At 31.2% G+C, this 16,104-nt stretch overlaps 1 protein-coding gene across 1 annotated transcript in view; it reads left to right on the top strand.

Annotated features, from left to right (window-relative positions):
- LOC107447194 (nose resistant to fluoxetine protein 6) overlaps positions 1 to 16,104 on the top strand; it is an 88,061-nt gene that overhangs the window by 55,235 nt on the left and 16,722 nt on the right. Inside the window, exons 11-14 of the mRNA XM_087159095.1 lie at positions 2,947 to 3,026; positions 9,941 to 10,063; positions 10,550 to 10,667; positions 14,304 to 14,496. Of these exons, the coding sequence (XP_087015221.1) occupies positions 2,947 to 3,026; positions 9,941 to 10,063; positions 10,550 to 10,667; positions 14,304 to 14,496 (514 nt within the window). The remainder of the gene's footprint in view (positions 1 to 2,946; positions 3,027 to 9,940; positions 10,064 to 10,549; positions 10,668 to 14,303; positions 14,497 to 16,104) is intronic.

Raw genomic sequence — 16,104 nt, 5'->3', positions numbered from 1 at the left:
TCACTTTAAAATACATATGTGCTGTCCGGAGCAAGTTGGCATCTCTGTAAATGTATCATTACTGGTGTTGATAAAGCATGTAATAACTTTTGTATTATGTGTAAATATTTTTTTAAAAATTAATTGTTGGGGAATATAATGCTAATAATATTTATTATAAATTAAAGGAATATAAAAAAGCTATTGAAAAAAGGATTATTGCATTTAGTAAAAATTGAAATTTAAATTAAATAGAATTACTTTTCCATATTTATTTTCCTATTGTTAAATTTCATAAGAATCCAGTAAAATTTAGATTTATTTGCGTGTGGTACAAATTGTTATTAATTCTAGTATTAGTAAAAAGTTTTTTAGTTTTCTTAAAATTATTTTACTTAAGATTAAAAAAGAGAAAAATATTGTTATTGATAGCAACATTGATGTTTTGAATTTCATTAATTATAATGTGGTTTCTAAAACTAATACTTTTGACTTTTGTACACTAGTGTACCCCATGCACAAATAATTGATATTTGTAGTAGAATTTTGATAAATATTTATTTAATGAAAATATTGATAAATCTTATTGGATGGATATTTGTAGGTTTAATCTTTTTGAAAATGTACTTTTTAATGACCTTAATTTTATAAACAAACTGTAGTAATTCTTTTTCCGGTGCTTTTGCTAATAATTTTTTTACATTTTTTGAAGCTAAATTTAGCGAATATAGTGATTTTAAAGCTTTTAGATATATTGGTGATTTAATTTTATTTAATTGTGACAATTTTAATTTTATTTTTAACAAGCCGCCTAAGGCGGCCAGCTGTCCGCCACGCTAAAGGTTCCAATAAAGTTTCACAAATAAAGTTTTTTAAAACATAGCAGGAAAGAGATTATCATATCAAAGCGAAGCGTTCTATTTACGTATCGAATATGTTGCCACATTTTTAATACAAAAGTTAAACTTTTCTCCACTTTGATACATGTAAACTAATGCGAACCTTACAATTAAATTATTAATTCCTTCGTATATTATTGGTTTAGGTTGTCGAAAATTAATATTTCAATTGTAAGGTTCGCATTAGCATACATTTATAAGAGTGGAGAAAAGTATATGCATTTTTTAATAGTTTTTTGAATATGGCTCTTTGAAGACGAAAAAGCGTAGATTTTCTTACAAAATGACTGATAACTAAAAAACTAATCCAAATTTTTGAAAAAGAAAAAAAAAAAGAAAACTTCTTCATTATGTCAAAACACAATTATGTGCCGAGTTTCGTGCCTGGGCGAGGCTTCTGGGGCGATATATTGTGATTACAGACAGACAGACAAACAGACAACACACAGTCGCGTTTATTATTATGTATAGATATTTATCCTAAAGAATTGTTTTGAAGAAAACTAATGATAATTGCTTAAGTGTTGAATATTTAGAATTCCAAATTGATATTGTTGATCAACAAATTAAAATAGGTGTTTATGATAAAAGAAAAGCTTTTAATTATAGTTATTTTTTTCTGTAATTTTGATACTAATTTGCGCAGTAAAATTTTCAAAAAATTTAGTTTTTTCTCAATTGTTTAGAATTAATAAAATCTGTAATAATGTTTCAAAAGGCAACTAGAAATTTTTTAAAAAATTTAGAAAGTAATGGTTTTTCTTTTGATTTTTGTAATTAAGATTTTAAAATTAAGAAAATGATTGAGTATTATTAGTTTTGCATTTATTTGGTTTAGCAAAATTCCAATCTTGTTCAAGTCTCCTTAGTCAAGGTAGAGCCCCTGAATTAGACAGGCCGACTTATCATTTTTTGTTGGAGCAAAGAGCCAACATAAGCACAGCGAATAAATATTTTCAAGTGGTAGTTTATTAATTGTAATTCTTGGTTTAATAAGTTCGATTTAGTAGATTTTAATCAACCACTATTTCTAAACAATGCGTAGGCTTATATAATTCACCACTTTACAGCACTTATTACATGAATTACATTTTTAAAAGCAAGCAAATATTGTCAACTATTTGCAAAATTTACTTTGAAGTTATTTACCGTTTTTTAAATTATTTTGGCGTGTCCGGAGCAGTTGGCATCTCTGTCAGAGATGCCAATTTGCTCCGGACAGCAAATATATATTTTAAAAGGGTAGTTTATCAATTATGGTTCTTGGTTTAATTAATTCAATTTAGTAGATTTTTATCCACCACTATTTTTAAATAATTCGTAGGTTTATATAATTCACCTCTTCATGGTTCTTATGTCATGCTATACCTTATAAAAAGCAAGCAAAATTAGTCCAATATTTGCAAAATTTACTTATAAGTTATTTACCGTTTTTATAATTATTTTTGGCGTTTCCGGAGCAGTTGGCATCTCTGCTCTGTAATAACATAACTAATACTAACATATAACTTTAACTTGCGAACTTTGTTGCTCCAATATTGCTTGATAGGTCAGCTCTGATAGTATATGAGCCTTTGGTCAAGGTTTTCGTTTAATGACGTCACTACTTTCTTAACTTCTATCCTTTTTTCTTTAAACCGCGCAGAATAGGGAGCGTTGTTTTTATGTTTATTTTATTTCAGCTGTGCCTTGCAGTCGAATGTGATATTTAGATATCGGATTTTTTTATTTCAAGTAAGCTTTCGTTCTTACTTTCCTTTCGTGTTTGACTTTTTTTCATTCTACTGTATATGCTTTTGTATTTTAAATTGTATTTTATATTGTATTCTTCTGTGTTTTTTTTTTTTTTTTTGTATATTATGCATTTCATTCTTTTCCTTGATTTTGGCAAAACCTTTGGGTACAAAGAAAGCAATTTTTGACTTTTGCCTTGTCTTTCTCGATAGAAAAGGTTTTGCATGCATGACATCCGAAGCTGGTACCCCCTGGCGACGTCAGCTTTTGTTGTCATATTTTCCAATTTTTTAATTTTTCATTGTCTCATTTATGATTGGATTATTTATTTTAGTGCTTAGGATGGACTTGGTACTTATCTGCTGACATGCAAATATTTATCGCGAGTTTGTTTGTCTGCGCCATCATGAGAAGGTAAGTTATGCTGCTTACAAAGTAAATATAAGAAATTAGTTATGCTAATAACCTGAAATCTAATCTCTGTGAAAGAATTTTCCTAGTTTTAAACCTTTTCACTCGAGAGGTGACTGTCAGTCACCACTCTAATTGTGAAATTGTTTTCATCTTAATGTTTAGTTACCACTTCATTCAGTGATCCTCGGATTTTATAAAGAAAGATTACAAAAATTCTTCCAAAATGTTAGTGGTTGTGTCCATGTTTTTAACAGTTGAAAGGACTTCGAATGCAAAGGGTTAAGAGAAACAAAGAATTGTGGATTTTTATTTGATTTTTGGTTTAACTGTTTACCAGAGATGCCAACTTGCTCCGGACAGCAAATATATATTTTAAAGAGGTAGTTTATCAATTGCGTTTCTTGGTTTAATAAATTCTATTTAGTAGACTTTTATCCACCACTATTTCTAAATAATTTGTAGGCTTATATAATTCACCACTTTATAATGCTTATGTCATGCTATGCCTTTTAAAAAAGAAACAAAAATAGTCAAATATTTGCAAAATTTACTTTGTAGTTATTTACCGGTTTTTTTATAATTTTGGCGTGTCCGGAGCAGTTGGCATCTCTGTGTTTACATGCCTCACTCTTATTTTGCAACAGTAGAAAAAAAAGCCTCAATGAAAAATGTGGTAGCAAGTTTGCACAAAAAGTAAATGAAAATTTCCAACGATGTTAACTGCTCCGGATAAGATAAAAAAAAATTAAAAATAAAAACGGTTGAAAACTGCAAACGAAATTTCGCCAACTTACGTATAGCAAAGTAGAGTATTACATAATTCTTTTAATTGTTTACAACTAGTGGTGAGTAAAAATCCTGTAAATCGAACTTATAATAATCCAAAAATCATACGTTAAAGACCTCCACTTGAAAATAATTATCGGCTGTTTGGAGCAATTAGCAACTAGTTTGGTTATAAGACTTAACTGGTGCAGTTCATAACACGCCATGTAATTTTATATTATTGATACATTCTGCTGGATAGGAATTTCCAGCTTCTAAAACTGTAAGTGGTTAAATTGAAAAATTTGAGTTATCTGTCTTTAATATCTCTAAGATGATATCTGTCCCAGAAATGGAGCATTCTTATTTAAATGGTTTAAAAAATACATTAAAAGAAGGCAGATCATAAAAACAATCGAAACTTATTTCTGAAATAGAATGCAGTCTTTAAGTGTCGAGTGTGAAAAAAAAGTGAACACTCTGAAAGTATCCTTTTGATCTGATTATGAGATTTTTACGCAATAAGGCGCAATCTTAAAGGTTTGAGGGCATAGCCTTAAATGTGCTAATTAAATATAGCAGGCGATATTAAGTTTCTAAATCTGACACAAAACACTCCTAATAAAAAAGGGGGCAACCGCAATCTGAAATAGTTCAAACAAGATAGAAAGCGAAAGTTTAGATCCCTTAATCGAATTTAGCAAGTATTTTGCATGTTTTGCGAAATTTTTAAGCGATTCGAAAAATCTTTGCATACAATTACAAAATTTTGTTATCTAAAGTTAATTTTTCGGAAAAAATATAATTAAGAATTATAAATTATTTATTATTATTTTTTCAGTAATGTCCCGCTGTGGACTGATCGTAAAGACGCAGTTTCCGGTAGAATATCGAAGTCAAGCATCACTTGCTACGGTCAGTAGGCGGGTGGGTGACCATTTTGATCAGCTTACTAAGGGACAGCTTACAAAGGGACAGAATTTAAGCGAAATCGGTTGAATAGTTTTTATGTTATCCGATTTCAAAAAATTTTAAATTTGACTTCTCGAGAACTATTTGACAAATTTCGTTCAAATTTTGTCACTTAATTAAGATTGCATACTTATAAACATAAGTGCCTTAAACTTTCGGTAGTAACGGAAGCTAAAATGGATTTCCTTAGTTAAAGTGCTCATGCTTAACCTCTCTTCATATCACTATCTGAGTATTTCGAACAATGCAACAGAGAATGGAATAGATTATTTTTTTAATTTCTATCACTCCAAATGTCAGTTCTAGAGTCAAATGACGCTGTAATAGGTCATTTGAAAGAATTAAAAAACTTTTAGGAAGAGTATTTCATGTCTATCTTTAAGGCTGTAAAGTTAAACTTTCTGTGATTACCCCTTTTTATATTTGACTAGAAAAGTATAATTTGCACCCCGGCAAGAAAACTTACACAAATCAAAAAACAGCATTTGAGAAAATCAACGAATACTATAAAATTTATTCTGAAATAGCATAATCTTCAGCACAATCTAGAGATGAGATACTTTTTGAGCTTGTTGTGACGCTTCATATATATTTTCTGTTGACATAACCTCAAAATTGCTGTTTTTGACTTGTGTCACTTTTCTTGCAGGGAGCGAATTGTGTGTGATATTTCATGTGAGCAAATATATATGTTTCGGTAATTCTAAGTTGTAAAGGAAATTTCTCTCAAAAACGAAACAATGACGAAGACATTTTTTATTGTCAGCTTTTTATCGTTGTAAGTTACCTAAAATTTATTTCAGGAAATTCCAGGGGTGATAGAGATTAAAAATGATCCACTTGAGACAATACTTACATTACCGTCTAATAACCAGGCTACAATAAACGCTTTTGGAATGCATTCTTACCTCTTAAGTAATGGATATCTCAAAATTATTTAGTAAATATACTAAAAATGACATATAGCGCTTTATTCAAGAGAATGTAGTACAGGGGTTAAGCTCTATGCAAACGATGTTTCTTCTGCCAGCAAATATTTTGTTAGATTTTACCTGACTAACCTACTTGCACAAGTTCATGAAGTAAAAATGCCTTTTTAACATTAGTAGTATTTGGTTCGATCGACTAAAATGAGGACACTTAAACTTAGATGTAATACCAAATATTTTTGTAACGTTGGAAATAGCATTAACCGATTCATTGAAGATCAAAAGTCGATAATGTAGATTCCGTGGATAGGAATCTAGAATAAATAGAGAAGAGAACGAAAAAAAAGTTCAGCATTAATGGTGGTAGACTGGCGTTGATTTCAGGAAATCATCAGTGTTCAGGGGGTAAGCCCCTTGAGAATGGTTTGCAGGAGTCCAAACACTTTTTGATTCTTTAGTAGGTCTTGTAGCTCCTTAATTAAGGAAACCAGTCGATGGGCTGATGATGCAGGAGATGAGGTTTAGTGATTAAAATGGCTTTCTCTACTGGGGCGGGACTCGCACTGTGAGAAGTTAGAAATGTGGTCCTTCACGCTTTTGTAGCATCTAGCTGGTGAGTCTCGGCTTTTCTCGCTCAAACATGAGTATAGTCTGTTCAACGAGAACTGATAGTGAAAGTAAACAAAGCAGCGTGCTATTTGACTCAATACAGTTGTCTACTTGGAGCCGGAAAAATGACAAATAGCGCCTATCAGTCAAGCAAAAACTCTTATTTTTTAGAGGGTTGTTTGTTTCGCCGTTGTGTCTTTTTGCAGGTGTTTCATGAGCAATATGGAAAATAGAGTAATGGATTTAAGTCTTCCTAAATAACGGCAGCAGAAATTTTACATAAGTAAAGCAGAGAAATGTTGTTGTTGTAGTTCATTTACGTCGCACTAGAGCTGCACAATGGGCTAGTAAAGCAGAGAAGGAAATAATATTGAATATTTAAGTGCATTCAAAACCAGATGTCCCAATCATTGATGTGGCTGACCATGCGGTTTCTGCAGCGGGAGTTAGCACAGCTTCTGTTTTCAGAATTATTAAAGAATATAAAAGGGATGGTATATTACATTCACCGAAGAGGACTAAATCTCGTAAAACTTTTTTGGATGGCATTGACAATTTCGACAACAATGCTGTAAGAAGAAAAGTTCATGATTTTTTCCGCCGTAACGAAATTCCTACAATAAACAAAGTTCTCATAGCTGTGAACGATGATTCTGATTTACCAAACTTGAAAAGAACGACATTTTATTCCCTGTTAAAAATAGGCTTCAAACATTAGAAACGAGGACGGAACAGCTCACTCATCGAAAAAGATGAAATAATTTTGTGGAGGCGAAGATATTTAAGAACAATTAACAAAATGAGACAAGAGGGAAGAAAAATTTATTATATGGATGAGACATGATTGAATGCTGCACATACACAAGACAAAGTGTGGAATGATACGTCCATTATCTCGTCAAATCAGGCATTTTTATTTGGTCTTTCTACGGGATTAAAATCGCCTTCTTGTAAAGGTGAGAGACTTATTATTACGCACATTGATAGCGACGCACGCTTTTTACAAGAAGGGCTTTTACTTTATAATCGAACAAAAACAAGGATTACAATTAGGATATGAATGCAGCGTGTTTCGAAGAATGGTTCGAGAAAATTCTACCCTTTCTAGAGCCAAACTCTGTCGTTGTGATGGACGATGCACCATATCACTCTCGTAAAGAAGAAAGAATTCCTAACACATCATGGACAAAGAAGTAATTAAAGACTGGCTAAAATCTAAAAACATTGTTAGTGATGAAGAAGGTATGCTAAAAACTGAACTACTGGATATAGTGAAGGCTCATAAGCACATATTTGACAAATTCGCGGTGGATGAACTTGCTAGACGTAATAATATAATGATTTTAAGGATTCCCCCATATCGCACTGAATTAAATCCAATTGAGCTGATTTGGGCCCAAATGAAAGGTTCACTGGCCAAAGAAAACAAAACTTTCAAGTTATCGGAAGAAGAAGGATTGTGCATGAGAAGTTTAAATGAAATTGGAGTTGAAAAGTGGAAAAATTGCATAGAACATACGCAGAAAATCGAAAATGAGATGTGGGATTTGGACGAAGCCATCGAGAACACTGTTAATTCTCTAGTAATAAATAAATATCAATTCAAACGACGAGGATTCTACAAGTTCTGAGAGTGAATCCTGAGATAAGTTTCTAGTTTCATTTTTACTTTTTAATGATATCATTATTCGTTATTATCCATGTTTAATTCATCGTTAATACAGTAATTCTTAAAATTTTGTTCTTTTCTGCGTAGTTTAATAAAATTATTTTTGTTTTCGGTACAGTTGTTGATTAATTACAGAAATTCAAATGTTACGTAAAATTAAATAATTTTGACACTTGATTCTATTTTCAAAAACCTATTGAATTCGAGGTTTACAAACTGCTTTTTTTATAGTTTAAGTGGATGTATATTTCTTAACAAAAGATTTTGTGAGATACTTAAAAAAGTTCCAAGTTTCTTTTAGTGTAATTATTTTCGTAATACTTCCCTTAGAAAAATAAAGATAATTAACAGTTTAAAAATACAAATAAATGCAGTTCCTTCATATATATTTTTAAATCAATCGGGGAAACATAAAACTATTTTAAATATTATTTAACTTTTAATAAATTTAAAAAAATTGTAATTATAAAAATAAAGAGTATTTTTTTTAACATATTCTTTCAATTCTATACGACTTTTACGATGGAATTATAAAAGTTATGTTTTGCATAGATATTTATGCAAAATATATTAAAACTAATTGATTCTAAACTTAAAAATGCATTAAAACTGATCTTAAAATAAAATTACGTGTTTACTGAAACAATTAGAAACGTATTTTCATGTAAATATTTTAATTTTGCACTTTCTTATCTAATTTTAAGGTATCAAAAACCAAACATCGTTTTCGTTTTTCTATAAAAGCGAAAGCTCTGTCGATTCAATTGAAATTCTCGTTGAACGGACTATAGTGTCCTTCGGCACGCTTCATGCAAATATTTTTTTTACCTATTCCTATTTGCGGTTTTTATCCCTGTGAGGGGCTCTAGCTCATTCATCTGATTGTATTTGAGTTGAGAGTTGCCAAAGCAAAAATGTGAGGGGAAAAAAATAGCTTACTCTCCTTATGTATCGGAGAAAATATATACTGAATTACAGTACAATTAATTCTGGCCACCCCTTGGTGTAAAACCCCAAGCTTCGCAAGTGCATGGAGTGGTGTATTGCCCGAGATGAGATAGGCAAATATTATTTACTGACTGGCTGATACAGTTTTATCGGAGTGCCTAACGCTAGGGGATATGTGCTCCTTCATCTAAGTCAGTGTTTCTTAACCTTTTTGATATAATGGACCCCTTCTAAAATTTTTTAAGAAGTCACGAACCACCCCCCTGTGAAAAAAAATAATTGCAAAAAACATCAATTATTAGAAATCATTTAATTTTATTATTTTAATAGTATACAAAATTTTTAATGTGAAGGTTGCTGCTGCTTTTCCTTAATTAATAAATTTAATTGGGGGATGGTTTTCGACAAAGCAACGTGTATATCATGTTCAACATTCAATCGATTTCGATGTTATATTTTTATTGTCACAAGTGTGGAAAATTCTGCTTCGCAAAGATACACTGTAGCAAACGGAATTATAGCTGCCATAGTTCGATTTACAAGCAATGGGTAGGCTTCCAAACGTTTTAAAAATCAGGAGTAGTCAGCGGACCCCCAAAATATAACTCATGAACCACAGGTTAATAAACCCTGATCTAAGTTAATAAATTTAAAAATGGAGGACGTTGCATATGTTAAGTATCAATTGCAAATAATTAAATTATGCTATAAGATAAAGATATAAATATGTTTTTAAAATTATAGTGGTATTTAAGAAATTAAAAAAAAATATTTTGACTCTTTACGCTCATTTTGGTAGGGGCAAATTTTGCATGGGTAAAAAGGACATTATTTCTAAAAGCTTCACGCGTAATCTTTCAAGTTTTGTCACATTACGCCTACCAAAACATTTGCTGCAAAAATAAAGATTGTTTACAAAGAGATCTTTCTATGTTTTTGTCCAAATCATGTAGATTTTACTTCCATTATTATTAAAGTGCATTGTTGAATATTATTCTTATTATTTTTAAAAATTAATGTAGAAGGCCGGGAAGAGGATTCTTATTAGCTGCATTTGTAATCGTCATGAGTGTTTTGCTAGCAACATGTTCTCATCTTTATTACAAGCTTCCACCAACTTATCTTCTATCACATTTGAATCTCGAGTAAGTCATTAAGTGTTAAATTTTTGAAATATTTAACTTCGTAAGTTTCCTTATAAAAAACTAGTCAATAAGAAGTTCATATTAAATTTAATGCTCCTAATTTTCGAATAAATTAAAGGAAATTAATTTTTATTTTACCAAATATAGAACTCGTTTAAACTGCTAGGGCAGGAGTTTCTAAATTTTTGGGTATGCTTACTTAGAAGAACAATATAATTGCTTAAAAATTTCTATTCGAAGCAATAAAAATAAACATATTATGTTATTACTGTTCTAGAAAACGTATATTTTCCCAAACTGTCATTTCATATCGCTATAAACTTTAATATGCTATTGACCTACGCGTTATGCGTATAAGTTATTGCCTTACTTTTTACTCAAACTCGAGACACAGGACTAATCAAATAGGTGTTTGACTTCAATATTTTGTAGTTTGTTTTGGTGTAGGTATTTTTTTCAGTTCTTAAATACGTTTTTTTTTTACAGAGATTGGTTTTTTTATGCTGTCAAAGGATACACACCAATTCATTTTCACCTTCCTACTTGCGCTATTGGATTAATTGTTGGTTACATCTTGGCGACCAAAAGAGGCCATATACCAGAAGTATTATCTTGTTTGTTTTACAATTGTTTTCAGTGTATCAAAAAACATTTTACTTTTATTCCTGACTGTACTGCCGTGTTAGTTCAGAAAGGTTGTAAGTGGATATAAAAGGAAATATTTTGCCAACACTTTTTTTAGACCAATTTCTTTAGTGTATTCGGATCACTATTTTAAACTTGAAAGAAACACAAAGTATGCAATTTTTCTTGACATTTTTTGTAAAATGTTTTGTATTTTTGTGTTCTTAATTAGTATCTTAGTTATATATAAGTAAAAAATATTTCACCCCTTAGCTTTTTCTATAGTGCTTCGAACATATATATGTAAAGTATAAGGAAGCAAAACTAATAAACAAAAACTAGGAGGCTTCGCCCCCTGCTCGCTGGCGCTCGCCAACCCCCGGAACTGCTGTCGCAGTTCATTTCGGATTGCTTCGCAATCCGATGTTCGCTTTGCTCGCGCATTGGATACGTTCTTAACGTCTAGCTTTTGTATACTTTTTTGAACACTGAAGTTCCGAAAACTTTAACTGTAGAAAATTCTAAACCTGTGCATTTCAATATTAATTTGAAATCGCAAACAGTTCACATATTTTTCTTAATCACACTATTCTAAATTTTAGTTGTTGAGAAAAGTAACTTTTGTTTTTAAGTCTTTCCCACCAGAGGGCTAAAACCACGTGTTGTAAAACAATAGGAAATAGTACTGAACGCCGGATGTAATGCATCGGCTTCGATGAAGATAATTTTGTGAGAATTTTTTTGATAATTCGGTGAGAATTCACCCGATTAGACATATGATATGCTTTATGTGCTCTTGCGCGCCGAAGCCTATCAATTAAAACGTATTAGCGTTTTATATAATATAGATTAGCCATATGATGCTCACTACGTGCTCTTGCGCGCCGAAGCCTATCAATTAAAAATGAAAACTGTTGCCAACGCGAGAACAGAAATATCATCGGTTTTATTGATACATACGTATTAGCGTTTTATATAATACTAGGAGGCTTCGCCCCCTGCTCGCTGGCGCTCGCCAACCCCCGGAACTGCTTTCGCAGTTTATTTCGGATTGCTTCGCAATCCGATGCTCGCTTTGCTCGCGCATTGGATACGTCCCTAACGTCTAGCTTTTGTATACTTTTTCGAACACTGAAGTTCCGAAAACTTTTCACTGTAGAAAATTCTAAACCAGTGCATTTCAATATTAATTTGAAATTGCAAACACTTCGCATATTTTTCTTAATCACACTATTCTAAATTTCAGTTGTTGAGAAAAGTAACTGTTGTAAGTTTTGTTTTAAAGTCTTTCCCACCAGAGGGCTAAAACCATGTGTTGTAAAACAATATGAAATAGTACTGAACGCCGGATGTAAAGCATCGGCTTCGATGAAGATAATTTTGTGAGAATTTTTTTGATAATTCGGTGAGAATTCACCCGATTAGACATATGATATGCTTTATGTGCTCTTGCGCGCCGAAGCCTATCAATTAAAACGTATTAGCGTTTTATATAATGTAGATTAGCCATATGATGCTCACTACGTGCTCTTGCGCGCCGAAGTCTATCAATTAAAAATGAAAACTGTTACCAACGCGAGAAAAGAAATATCATCGGTTTTATTGATACATACGTATTAGCGTTTTATATAATATAGACAGATATGTATAATCGCAGTGTATTAACACTTGATGTTTTAAAACTACGAATTGAACTTATTAATGTTTCTTCGTTTAAATACACGTTTTGAACAAAAGTGTTTCTTTGGTAAGAAATCAACTTATTTTAGATATAGCTAAATTTAGCTTTTTTCAAACTTTTAAAGTCGATATACGAAGGGGAAAAAATTCATTGAAGAAAATAAATAAATGAATGAATAAACAATTTTTCCCTTCAGTGCATTACAACATTAAAGGGGTAAAGAGTAAAGTTATTAGAGAGATCTGAATAGGGTTATGGTTCCCCCAAACGGTAACGTTAGTCGATTTTTACAGAACATGAGCGAAAATTTTCTTGTTAATTACCTTGTCTCCAAGAGATGGAAAATAAAGCTAGAGTTGCTGTTAGCGTAAGGCAAACGCTATGCAAACGTTTTCTAATTTCGGACCACTTGAGAGCCTAATTAAAACACCATTTTTATCAAACCAAGGATGGATGGAACTGTAGACCAGGCTGGTGATGCATATGAAAGTATTGGTCAGATCATAGATGTATATAGTAGTTTCTTTTGTTTTTAGCGACATGTTTTGGTTGTGTATTAGAGGCTGGATTATGATTATTGCTGCATGTACTTTGCTAATTATGATTTTAATACGATCATTCCAGGTTAATCTACCGTTTATTATATGGTCGAGATAAATTACCTTTTTTACTATTGGCGTGTGGATATTAAAAATTTTAAGGATGGGATTGTAGATATATTTTTATTCTCCTTTTCTGTATAACAAGTATTAGGGATCTTCCAACATTGACAGCAGTTTTCCATTTAACGCACCAGTCTTTTATTTCGCAGATCTGTTCTTGCAGTTTCTGTAGGGCCAGGTTTGGGTTTCTTGATTTTATTAAGATTCCAGTATTGTCCGCACATAAGGCTCTGATGCTATTGTATTGTTTTTTTTTTTTATTATTGGGAAATTATGTGTATATAAAATGCATGGTATCTGCTCAAGAATACCGTCCTGAGGTACTGCGGCTGTGATGTTGCGTTTTGATGATTTGTTATTTTTCACAGAGACTTGAAAGGTTTTATTTGTAAAGTAGCAAGATAGAAATTTAATAATGCCTGGGAGGAAGTTGAGTTGCATAAGTTAATATATATTGTGAAAGTGTGACGGACTTTATCCAGTGCCTTTTATTGGTAAACTATTACTTATTTATTTAACACCTAATTGTAATAGGAACTGTATTAATAACATATATTCTTTTAACTTTTTTTTTAAAGAATTAAAGTTTAGGAAGATATCGATTTACGTTGTTTTAAATTTTTTTTTTGTTGTTTTAAAATCTTATTCAATGTAAAATTTAACAAAACGATGCTAAGGGCGGTAGAGTTCTGATTTTACGTCATTTAAAATAGTCCCTCATGTCCAAGATTATATTGCAAGGGAGCTCAAAAACTGAGTTCGTCTCCGGGTGCTGTAAACTGGGTTGAAAACTGCTCCGCTTTCTGCAAAAGTTTTAATAAATTGGTAGCGAATTAAACAGTAAAGTTTGTAAAATAAGGATAATTACGTTTACTTTTTAAAAAGTAACCACATGATTAACAAAGATGTATTTTATATGACACTTCAAATGTTTGATAAGTAGTGGTGGAAAAAATGACTTACAATGAAAAATACTAAGTTGAAATTAACCTAAATTTCGTTACCGTTAGAAAATACTCTTTTAAAAAATGGAGCAAGTTGGCATCTCTGAGCCCAGTTATACCTCTGTTTTAGGTGTAATGTTGGAGTAAATATGTGTAAAAATAATCAGTTGCTAACTAATAATAATTTAAGTTAACACTTAAAAATGCAAATAGTTTCACTTTAACACTTAAAAATGCAAATAGTTTCATTAAATAGTAGTTCAGGAATTTTGACTCACTATGACATTGTTCATTATAACTGCTGACTAAGTTAAACTTTTTATTAACAGCATATTAATGCCATAGGCTGGTTTCTGTCATTTATGACATTCTTTACTATGATGACTTTGACTTACAAGTGGAACCAAGGAATGCACGCTCACCCAGGCGTCTTTGTCTCAACTTTATATGGCTCCACTCACAGACTGGCTTGGGGTCTGTGTTTAGCGTTTATAACATTATCGTGTACTTGGGGACAAGGCGGTAAGTTCTCATTTTGCAGTTTGAGAAAAAAATTGAGCTATTTTTGATGCGTTTTGTAAGAAGCTTCCATCAATGGTTCAAACTATTTATATCTGAGATACTGAAATATTTTTATGAACCACACTTTTTGTACATTACAACTTTTGCAATGTTTTATCAGTAACTATGATACATCATCTTGTGGTGTTTCTACACTTTCCATTTGATAATGTGTAGTATTAATTTATTTAAATTTTTTTAATACAAAAATAATTTTAAAATTCTCACACACATTATCCATAAATTTCTTATATTCCATTACCATTTATTTCTAAGTAGACGTCAAAAGTCACCGCTATAAAACCCATAATTTTTCTACCACTTTAGCTACAAAAAGACTTTTTGAGTTGACTTCTATTAAAATGTTGCATATTTGCGAAAGAAATGATAACAGTGGAGCTTCTGTGATAGCGCTCTAAACTTTTTCGAAAAACAGCAATGTCTGTTTAAAAAGAAGCTGTATCAAAATAGGCTAATAATTGCTTTTTTTTTTAAGAATTAACAATAGAATTCTGATATAAATAAATATTAACAATGAATATACACTATTGTCAAAAATTTCCCATCTCCATTCCTCCTCGTCATCGATTTATTACTACCGATGAATCGGATAATGCCGCTTTGCAGCAGCATACCGAGATTTATGTGATTTCTACCATTCTACCATTGTTTTTGAAAAATATAATACCCGTTTAAAAGAAAGCTGTGTTAAAATGGCTAATAATTGCTTTCTCTTCGGAATTATCTGTAGTATTAGTGATGTGCCAATCGATTCTTTGATTCTTCGTTTTAAATGGTCGTTATAATGAAAGAGTCGTTATAAGAGTAGGTCGTACAAATTAGTTTAGACTGTTTCAATGTTTGAATTAGTTGATCTTGGTCAGCGGTTCCAAATATTTTTCGGCTACGAACCCTAAATAATTAACCTTCTTTCGGCCGAACCCCTGACTTTATAAATGAAGTTTTTTAAGGTAATAGTCTATTAAAGACTATTTTTTAAATTAACTAGAAGATGGAAGAATTTTCATCGTTTTGTCAGTAATATTTGAAAGTTACATTTCCAGTTCTTGTGCTATATTTAGTCTAATTACGAAGTCTTTTTTAGTGTTTAAGTTGAAAATAAATAATTTTTGAATAAGTTAAAATAAGCCGAATTATGGTTTACTGCGAAATGAAAATTTAGAAAAGCTGCTACAAATGTTGAAAATGGTTATTAAGGAAACATATTTCTTTATGAAAGATGATAATTATTTTGATCGGAAAAGCGTGATGAGGAATACTAATACAATATTTTATGAATGCCTGTCCTTTTCATAATTTATTCATTATATTGTTATTAGAGATATTATATTTTCTTTTGAAAAATGTCATTTCTATTTTATTGGCATTTTCTCAAAATTAATTTCTTAAAAGTAACCGAAATGTTAAATAAATTATGGATTGTATCTAAATACAATCTGAGGATTTGAAATTCATCACTGACTATAAAAAGTACTAACTCGTGGAACCTCTGTAGCTCTTAACGGAACCCTATGTTTCCACGGATTATCATTTGGGAACCGTTTTTTT

The sequence above is a fragment of the Parasteatoda tepidariorum genome, chromosome 3 (genome assembly GCF_982258835.1).
Source record: "Parasteatoda tepidariorum strain Cologne lab strain chromosome 3, Ptep-v5.0, whole genome shotgun sequence".
Taxonomy (NCBI): Eukaryota; Metazoa; Arthropoda; class Arachnida; order Araneae; family Theridiidae; genus Parasteatoda; species Parasteatoda tepidariorum.
The sequence above is the reverse complement of the archived record's forward strand: the minus strand, read 5'-3'. Positions and strand labels throughout refer to the sequence as shown.